At 38.6% G+C, this 10,556-nt stretch overlaps 1 protein-coding gene across 4 annotated transcripts in view; it reads right to left on the reverse strand.

Moving 5' to 3' along the window:
• LOC133291419 (uncharacterized) overlaps positions 1-6,599 on the reverse strand; it is a 39,938-nt gene extending 33,339 nt beyond the window's left edge. For all 4 annotated transcript variants that reach the window (XM_061489685.1, XM_061489684.1, XM_061489683.1 and 1 more), the window contains exons 1-5: positions 6,477-6,599; positions 5,458-6,173; positions 1,970-2,095; positions 1,806-1,891; positions 1,087-1,195 (exon numbers count right to left, since the gene is read on the reverse strand). In XM_061489685.1, the coding sequence (XP_061345669.1) occupies positions 1,087-1,195; positions 1,806-1,891; positions 1,970-2,095; positions 5,458-6,173; positions 6,477-6,534 (1,095 nt within the window). In that variant the 5' untranslated portion in view covers positions 6,535-6,599. The remainder of the gene's footprint in view (positions 1-1,086; positions 1,196-1,805; positions 1,892-1,969; positions 2,096-5,457; positions 6,174-6,476) is intronic.
• Between the last annotated feature and the right edge of the window lie 3,957 nt (positions 6,600-10,556).

Below are 10,556 nucleotides of genomic sequence, written 5' to 3' on the forward strand. Positions count from 1 at the left end.
CGCTCACTAGGCACCAGCAAAGAACCTTCCCTTCTTTACTCCTCACAAAATCTCTAAATTTGCATTTGATAAATGCTCCAAATTCTCTGGAATCTGGAGAATATGTTCATTTGAATTACTCATTACCTTCTTTAATACTCATCCAATTAAAATCCCAACCATATGTTTGGTTGATTACCATATGCTTTTGATACGGCTAGGCCAAGTAAAAGGTTAGGAAGACATAGGAAATCATGGCTCTCAAATGCAAATGCTGACTCAGCATAGGTTAGTTATGAGAGAATCTTTTGGTTAGAGTCACACTCTCGGTGCATCAGATGAAGGCTGGTATTCAATAGGAAAAAACGTTGGGCACATCTGGAATATTGGACTGGAATTGGGAGAGACTAGAGCCTCTCTAATAGCTCTAGGCTATCTGTAATTTTCCTTCAATTTCTTGTATTTTCCTTTTCATTTCAGAACTTCTTTGTAAACATTTCATTACTGTTGTGGTTATCCAAATGTATACGGGTAGATATTGTATTAAGTTTCCATACCAGAATTAAAGTTTCCCTTTCTGTTAGTTACCTTTGTGTTGTGAATTGTCGATCTCTATCAGCTTTCAACGGTTATTTTATTTTACTTTGACATAAACTTGTATGATTAGTATAAGAGTAAACCCTCATTTAAGTCCTCTAAAATCTTTTCAAAGATCAATTTAGTCCTCAAATGATACTTTTTTGACATCAAAAGAATCCAAAAGTTACCATTCACCGGGACCAAATTGATATTTGATATCATGACCAAAAATCATCATTACAGGAACAATGTGATGTCATTAACCTTTCAATGACCAAATTGATGTTTGGAAAATCATTCTAGAACCAAACTGGGTGTTTACTCTTAGTTTACTTATATAGTGCTCTTCATGAAACAATAATAATGTAGTGCTCTACAATAATATCAATTAGGAAACAATTCTTTGAGAGCGTGTGAATATTAAAAAGAAAAAGAAAAAAATTCATGAATTTACTATTCTGCAAGAAATATCTATAAGCAACAGACAACTCCTACCTTAAATAAGATGAAATAAAAGAAAAGGCATACCTGTGATAAGGAGAGATCTTGCCGAACATGATGTACAATCTCTGCCAAAAGACTATAAGCCAAGGGCCTCAACGTCTCAAAGCATGCCCGTCCAGTCCCAACCAGAACCCTAGAAGTTTGAATATCTATAACATAAGAGAATGTCCAAAGCAGTTGTACTGCAGTCAAGTCTAGTTCATTTTATTAAACTAAGATTCCCTGTATCCTTTCTTAAATTTTTTATCTTCCTGCCAAAGATTGATTTAGATCCTCGCAACTCTAGAATCTTTACTTCTCTATAGAATCTTAATCATCTAATATTATGAGCACAAATCCAGAAGCATAATTTAAGAAGCTACATGAACATAAGATATTAAACAACCTGAATTATAACCCTCAACAATATTGATGGATAAGTTTCCAATACAAATTTAGTTCATAATGCATATAGTTTAATCGTTCTTTGCTTAATAATTATATGTGATTGTCCTAATAAATAAATTTATCACCATCTAAATTGTACCACCAGTGACCTTCCAAAACTCATACAGTTCCAACCAGTCATAAAAGAAAAGAGAATCCAAAAAAGGACCTCTTGATAAAATATTTGCCATGACAGAATAATAACCACTCCGGTGGTTATTTATGCTTCATGGAAAGTACTATCAACATGAATTCCTTATTTGGAATTCTTCCACAAAATCTAAGCATCAAGATATTGGAATAGGTCATAATGTTACCTTTCTTCCAGTAGAGTGTCAATCAGAGGAAATAAACCTCTCCTGAAATCAGTCCCAAGAACATGTTTCAGAGATATTAATAACTCCTGCATCCAACATTTTTGGCTTTAAACCAAAGAAAGAGAAACTCAATAGAGAAAAGACAAAAGAAACAGCTGTATCACCTTTCTAATGGATACGGAATCAGAACATGTTACAAGCAAATTCACAATGCTTTTACATATACTTTCTTCATGTGGCCTAATATAATCAGCATAGCTTTTCAACAGATATGTTAAAAAAGAAACTGTCTGCAATAACAAAAAAAGAAACTAGTAAGTATACAATGGATGATATCAGGAGAAGGATTAAGGAAATAAATGGATTAATAAACAGATAAAATGTGTTTTTTCAATTGTTCACACCAAAATAGCTATGATATAGTAGGATATATATCCCCACAGCATGGTGGCCACCACAAGGAGATTTCTAGTTTCCAAAATTGATTCTGCAATACAAAATCATCTCTTTACATTGGCTGGAAAATAACTTACACACATAACTGTGTACAGATAAGGAGAGGCGTAGAAACATAATAAAAGTGCACAGGTAATCGCATCTGCTTAGCAATCTGTTAGGAAACCCCCTTATTACTGGAGAGTACTCTCGGAAGGGGTTTAGAGGATTAATGTCCAAGTAAGGCAGGAGGAGTGGAAAAGCTGTTGTAACCGCTGAGGAGGTAGCAGGGGCAATAAAATAGAATGTAGGGGGCGGATAGAAGGTTAATACAGAATTAACTAAGGATTTTTTTTGTGGAGAGCACCTCTCCATACCCTAAACTACCTCCGATATCTCTAAGATATCAGCACAATACTACAAAAACAATCTGATTTTTCGTTCAAATTTTTGTGTAATCTTATTCGATATCCATCAAAGTGGTATCAAAGCTCCCGATCTGGGAGCTATGGATGGTACAGACCACATGAACGCCTTGGAGGAGAAATTCGAATTATGGCAAGAAATTCACAATAAATGGAAAGTGAACCATGAGGCTCAAGCCTAGAGATCAAATGCAGTCCAGAAGGAGATTCTGTGTTCTATACGTGGAGTAGGTAGGGACAATGACCAGCACAAGGCGGATGGAGATGCAACATGCAAGTCGAGTTGTAGCAACAAAGACACACAGAGGACCGGTCGAAAATGGTGGAGTAAGAGGACCATTCAACACATTTTCTGAGAACGAGGGAAGAAAGAGGGAGACATGAAATTACGAAAAGGGATAGCACCCCACGAAAGGGAAGTGAAGTATGCGCTAGAGGGTATGGTATATCTCAAGCTCCAGCCCTATAGGTTGAAGACTTTGGCCAAGAAGGTAAATGAGAAACTTAGCCCCAAATACTACATACCATTCAAGGTGCTAGAAAGGATAAGTGAAGTGACTTATAAGCTAGGGTTGCCTAACAACAACAAAATTCACCATGTCTTCCACGTTTTTATGTTAAGAAGGTTGTTTCATGTTAAAAGATATAATAAAATCATTCACATACCATGTTACACAACCATTTATGGGGATAGATGGTTGTGTAACATGGTATCAAAGCCTACGACCAAGTGGTTTAAAGTTCAATCTTTGTTGTAACCATTTATCAAATAAAAAGTTGAATTTAAGCACAAGATAACCGTAAATAAAGATTGGGCTTGAGCATTATCCACACTTCAAACTCGGAAAAAAATGGTCAAGTAAGGGGGCATGTTAAGATATATAATATTATATGAAGAATGGGAGCTAGTTGTTCGACCAGAAGATGTGATCAGCTTCAGATTTGATCCAGCAGGCCATCCAAAAGTACTGATCAAGTGGAAAGACCTCCCAAAATTTGAAAACTCATGGGAGACGCCAATTGTAATACATGCCCAATTCCCTGATTTCACCTTGAGAACAATGTGAAAGCTTTAGGCGGGAGTATGTTAGGAAACCACCTATTACTAGAGTGTACAATAGGAAGAGGTGAAGATGATTAATGCTCAAGCAAGGGAGGGGTTTGAAAAGTTGTTGTGAAAGCTGAGGAGGGAACAAGATCAATAAAATAGAATGAAGGAGGCGGATAGAAGGTTAAGCCAGTATTGACTACAGAGTCTCAGGCCTCTTGAATGCCTGTTATCTTTTTATTTTCTTCTTTCAACTATAATACCTATACTACCTCTGATATCCCTCCAATATAAGCACAATAATCCAAGCTACACTATGTTTTTTGGTTCTATTTTTTATTAATCTTGATCTGATATCCATCACAATCAGAGTAAACCCACCACCTATGTCTGGATGCAATGGGCTATTTATCATATTGAAATGAATGAAGAGTAATTGCATTGCTTCTTTACCCCTGTATAATTTTTGGGTGTGTTCAGGGCTCCTCACCTTCTAAAAAGTTACTAAAGTTTTATAGCAATATGCAATTGTTGCAAGAACGATGTGTATATAGATAACAAATTCATTCATTCAGTACATCCTGGTGTGCAACCCATGGTTTATATAGGAACATGATTCTCCAAGAACGCTCCTAGAAAACAGAGATCTATGCTTCTTGGTTTTGTTGTTTAGCTTTTTTGTGTAGAGCTCATTTTAGCATCTTCTTTGTACTCTTCTCCTACATTCTTCAACAAAATCTTTTACTAATACTAAACCAAAAAAAAAAACTGAAATGTCCTCTCTGCATTTTAGGCTTGTTTAGCACCCCAAGGATTTTCTCATTAAAAAAATCTAACTATTAACATCTATATGCACCATATGCCAAATACTCATGGTGTAACTTTTCAGCACCTCATACTTCCTCTTATAATCACTGATATTGAAAATTTTTAAAGGACTTCATAATTTGACACACAGAAGAGACAAAGATGGACCAAAGAGAGGCGGAAAAATAACAGCAGCAAAATTAGGACAGAAAGTATTGTCTTTAATAACTTCACTAACTTGCAACCTACTTAAATGTCACTATTTTGCAGATGAAAATTTTGAGAGAATTCCAAGCAAGTATGACACATAACTGTTGGATATTTAAGGAAAGAAGACTGGCTATTTCAATAAAAAAATGAGGTTTTTTCTTTATTTCTCCAATAAATTCTATGATGCCCCTAAGAAGTGGAAATCCTGGGGCTGTTCGTTTTCTGTTAACATTTTCAGTCAATAATTATTCACTAATAATCATATAAATGTTACCTTGTTTTCACTTTGTTTCCTACTTTCAAATTTTCAAGAGCAAGATGGTGAAATGGTGACAAGAAGAATATGTTGTTTTCACCACATCCTTCGCAAAAGTTTGAAAACAGGAAACAAAGTGAAAACAAGGTGGCATTTGTAATTATTAGTGAAAACATACCAACTGAAAATTAAAACAATAAAAAATCAAAAACCACCTTAATTTCCCTTGTAATTGGAAACCTATTATTATGAAATTTAAGTATCAGATGTTGGAAATTCAAAATCCTAATATTTGGAACATCATCACCAACATGGGGATATCAATGCTGTTATATACCTCATAAACCAAAGGTTATATAACTAGGCTTCCAAATACTTGAAGTATTAGAATATGCATTTTCCAAAAAACTCCTTATTGAAAATCTTGCAAAATATTTAGCCAACCTTCACATTTTCACCATAAGCACTTACCTTAACCTGTGCACCCTTGAGCTCAATGAAATTAGTTTTCAAATGAGGAGGAACCCTTTCAGGGCCGGGAACTGATATAGCAGTAACCATCAACGGCAATAATTGAGGAATATTTGCTTGAACAAGACGACTATATAATTGAAACAGAAACATCACCACCAGCGGACTCTCCGTAACTATCCTGAATGAACGAGTACTCGGATTAAGCTGCGAACCAGTAGTTGTGGTGGAGTTTATACCTTGATCAGAAAGAGAAGTCTCCATGGGCTTGACATCTTCCCCAGTCATTGCCATGTTATCAAAGAAATGGCTAACAGTCAATTTAAAATTCTGGTAAATCTTGCAGACAAAATCCAGAAATGGCTGGACTTCATTTTCTAGAGTCGGTCTAAAGTTCCTCAAAAGGTCAAAGATTATACGGATACAAATTAAGCCATTCTCTTCATTGTCTGTGGTAAGCACTTGCATAGCAACCTTCAAGAGATCCTGTACAAAGGGACGGAGAACTTCACTGTGTGGAAGTCTATTCAATATCTCAACGACAATATTCCGAAGCTTGTGCTCGGGATTGTCCTCAAACTGTGGCTTTGTGATTTGCAGCAGTATTGCCGAGAATGCCCGGAAGTAACACTTCAAAAAATTCAAGTACTCAGCAGTGTGAGCAATCTCCAGACTATCCCTAACCTCCATCACCATCTGCAGCCTCTCCTGAATCACTGATTTTACAACAAAAAACAAATGCTGAGCATAAACGAGAGAGAGAGAAAAAAATCAAAAAAAATGCAAGCTGAAAACAATTAAACGCTATTACAACACAAGCATATTTGAATCCATTTTCCTACAGCAAGTGAACTTAGAAATCAGCAAGAAGAAAAACACAGTTGAAAGCAACCTACGAGGTATCCCAATGTCTATATGTTTCTTTTTCATTTGTATTCCGCAATCAAACAGTTCAAAAAAAGAAAAAAACACATAAGATGCTGAATAGTGATCGTTGGAGCAAGAGAGAGAAAGCATACTGAGGTTGGACTCCACGAGATGACGAGAATGTTGCTCGAAATTCTGAACGGGACTCATCTTGTTTAGATTGCAGAAGTGAAAGGGAAATCCGAACAAGCCCAAACCCTAGCCGGCTGGCTAGCTTCAACCTTCGGAGACCAGAATATCTGAAGAGTCAATTTCGCTTTTGCTACGATTCTATTTCTAGGGTTCAATAAAATAACTAATCTAAATGCGCCGTGACCACACCAGACCAGACCAATCACTCTGTAGTACAATAAAGTTATCGGCAACAGCAAGTAGTGTTCTCCTTCTTGCGATTACGAAGCGCAACAAAAAATACTGGAAGCGATATAAGAACAATTTGCAGTGAAACCAAGTTAGAATGGAATTTGTTAGGGCTTGGAAAAAGGGTATTTGAGTAACAGTATTTTCCCTCCTCTTCCTTGCGTTGCGTCCTCTCTTAGGGACCCGGGACGTGCTGAACGGGGTTAGTGCGTTCCTTTTTATACAAACCCATGCACCATTTGGAAAGAAGGGCAGAGACGTAAAAATATTCCAACTTAGAGACTTGGCATTAGAAGCTAGAAATATGACAATTGATTAAGTTTACGGTAAGATACTCTAACCATCAATTAATATTATTATTAATGTTATTATTGATCAATTTTATTATTAGATTGATTATGTTGATCCAACGGTTATATTTATTTTTATCTTTATATGGTTAAGATTTCTTATATTTAATATTTTATATTTATTTCCATCTTATTTATGATTTTCCATATTTATAGTTGTTACAATATCCTTTGCGAAAGATTGGTAGTAACATCGAGATAATAATAAAATAAGTGGGCCGCTTAATAATACTTTTGGGCCTGGTGTTGTTGGGTATGACTCATATTTCGCATGCTGATGAGGACTCTAGTTGTCGGGGTCAGCAAAAAGACAACTTGGCCCCGTGAATAGCTGTTGTTAGGGTTTTCTGATCCTATTTATATTTTCCTTGTAAACTGAGTGACTAACGAGTGGCGGTGAGGTGAATATAGTACAGACAAGCTGGACGGAGCCTATATTGGGTGAACCAGGGTAAATCGCTCTGTCTATTCTCTCTCTCTTTTTCTTTTTCGTTTTCTTTTTCGATTTGTGTGATTGTCGATTTCCAACATTTGGTATCAGAGCCGGGTTGGGCTCGAGCGAGCCTGGTAATTGGCTAGGAGGCGGGCCGAGTACTTTGCGCTTGGGGTACTCGGATAAGGGGGAGCATACCAATGGTGGGTTTCACACTTGAGGGGAAGATTGTTGGGATATTCAAGTGTGATGATTCCCACATTGGTTGGTAATGGGCTAAGTGAAGAGTATATAAGTGGAAGGGACCCAAGAACTCAATGCCTTAAGGTTTTGAGTTGAGACATGGTGTCGGATCCACCTGCTACGGTTGGTGTAGCCTTAGCTCATTGGTGGTGGTTCCCCGCCACGGGCTTCCCCCTGGACCCGCCTGACATTGGTATCAAAGCTTTGGTTATGCGACCGGGGTTCCTGTGACAGATTGGGGTTTCGCGATTTGGAGTTTTTTCTTGGCATAGAGAAAACTGCGAAATTGATCTGGAGAGAATGTCGACTGGCCAATCACGGATCGAGGTTGAAAAGTTCGGAGGAAAAGGGTTCGAGTTATGGAAGCTGAAGATGGAGGCTCTGCTCGTTGACAGGGACGTGTGGTACGTGATCGAAGATGATAAGCCATCAGTACCAACGAAACCTGTCGGTGATGAAACGCCAGGTGAAGGCGAGTCGAAGGAGTTGAAGGCGTGGACCAGAGACGATCGAAAGGCGCAAAGCCTTATCTGGTTATGCCTGGCAGATAACGTTCTGGTGAACGTAACTTCTGAGAAGACCGCGAAGGATCTCTGGACGAAGCTGAGAGGTCTCTATCAGAGCAAGTCACTCGTGAACAAGTTGTTCCTGCGAAGGAGGTTGTATAATCTGCGGATGAGCGAAGGTGATTCTTTCTCTGCTCATTTAAATGAATTTAATACTATTTGTGCACAACTTTCGTCTATAGACATTAACCTGGATGAGGAAGACAAAGCTTGCACCTTATTGTGTTCACTCCCCAACTTTTGGGAGCACATCATTGTGTCAATTGGTACTCGTGTTAATAAACTGTCGTTTGAGACGGTTGTTGCTGCCTTATTATCTGAGGAGATGAGAAGGGTAGGTTCTGAAGGAACCAGCAATAAGGCTATGGTTGCTAGAGGGAGGAGTGGTGAAAAATCAAAGTCTGGTCACAGAGGAAGATCGAGGGGACGGTCAAAGTCCTGTGATAAATATGATAAATCTGAAATGAGGTGCTGGAGGTGCAAACAGGTTGGACATCTGAGAAGGAATTGCAGAAGTAAAAGCGTAGGTCCTGAGAAGCGGGATGATTCAAAACCTTCTGCTTCGGGTACAAAGAAGGATGATGATGATAGTATAGGGGACCTGTACATGGCGTTTGACAGTCATAATGACTGTAATGACTGGATTATTGACACTGGAGCATCGTTTCATATGACACCTCATAGGGAATGGTTTTGCACCTATGAATCATATTCTGGCGGTATAGTTAGAATGGGAGATGACACGACTCGTGCAATTGTGGGGCGTGGGAAGGTAAAGTTGAAGATGAGTGACGGGACGGTCAAGAATTTGCCGGGTGTGATGCATATTTTGGGGCTTACTAGAAATTTGATCTCCGTTGGTAGTATGGCAGATGCTGGTATTAATTTTAGCAATGACAAGTATTGTTGCAAGCTGACTCGAGGAGCTTTGTTATTGCAAGAGGAGAGCGTCATGGTAAATTGTGAAAATTGTTGGGTAGCACTGTATTCAGTGGTGAAAGCTATGCTTCAGAACAGGCGGAGGAGGACACTGTTATGTTGTGGCATAGGAGGCTGGGGCATATTGGAGGAAAAGGTCTGGAGACTCTGACATCAAAGAAGCCGGTGGATGGAATTCCGAGCTGCTCTACGGGGTTTGGATTTTGCGAGCATTGCCTGCAAGGGAAGCAAAATCGGGTATCTTTTGATTTCATAGGAGGAAGAGCTGAGGGGATTCTGGATCTGATACACAGCGACGTGTTTGGCCATACACCTTTAGCATCACATGGAAAATCAAGGTATTATGTTTCTTTTACTGATGATTTTTCAAGACATGTGTGGTTATATTTCTTGCGCAGCAAGGATGAAGTGTTCGATAAGTTCCGCGAGTTTAAGGCTTTAATGGAAAATCAGTTTGATCGAAAAATCAAGGTGCTGAGAACTAACAATGTAGGGGAGTTCTGTTCAACAAAATTTGACCAGTTTTGTGCGAGCAATGGAATTGTAAGGCAGAAGACTACGCCTTACTCACCTCAACAGAATGGGGTAGCAAAGAGGTTGAATCAATCTCTCATGGAGAAAGCACGGAGTATGCTGAGCAGTGCAGGCTTGGCAGCTGAGTTTTGGGCAGAGGCAATGGCTACTGCTTGTTATTTGAAGAGCAGGTCTCCTACATCGGCCTTGAAGGAGAAGACTTCGTATGAAGCACTGTTTGGAAAAAGGCCAGACGTATCTCATGTCAGAGTGTTTGGCTGTGAGGCATATATGCACGTACCCAAGGAGAAAAGAAACAAACTTTACAGTAAATCTGGAAAGTGTATCTTTATTGGGTACAGGGATGGCGTCAAAGGTTATAAGTTGTGGAATCCGGATACTAGAAGTGTAACTTACAGCAGAGACGTTGTATTCAGGGAATTAAAGTTGAATCAAATTTTTCCTGAAGCTTCTGAAAAGTCATAGATAGTGGAGTTGGATGTGGGTTTGAAAAAGGATACAGTAAACTCACAGGTTGAATTGGAAAATTGAATTCTGAAGCTGCTGAATATAACGAGGTAGAGGATGAATTTTTTGAAACCGAGGCTGAGGTTAAAGCACCAGTGCTGAGGAGATCCACAAGGAAAATAAGACCATATGAGAGGTATACACCTGAAAATTATATCATGTGTGCTAGTGACGATGTTTGTGCATTTAGTATTACAGGTGATGATCCGAGCACCGTAAGACAAGCTAGGAGCTCGGAGG

This window comes from Gastrolobium bilobum, unplaced genomic scaffold (genome assembly GCF_033153095.1).
Source record: "Gastrolobium bilobum isolate Gb01-03AN ecotype WA unplaced genomic scaffold, APGP_CSIRO_Gbil_v1 utg12132, whole genome shotgun sequence".
Lineage (NCBI taxonomy): Eukaryota > Viridiplantae > Streptophyta > Magnoliopsida > Fabales > Fabaceae > Gastrolobium > Gastrolobium bilobum.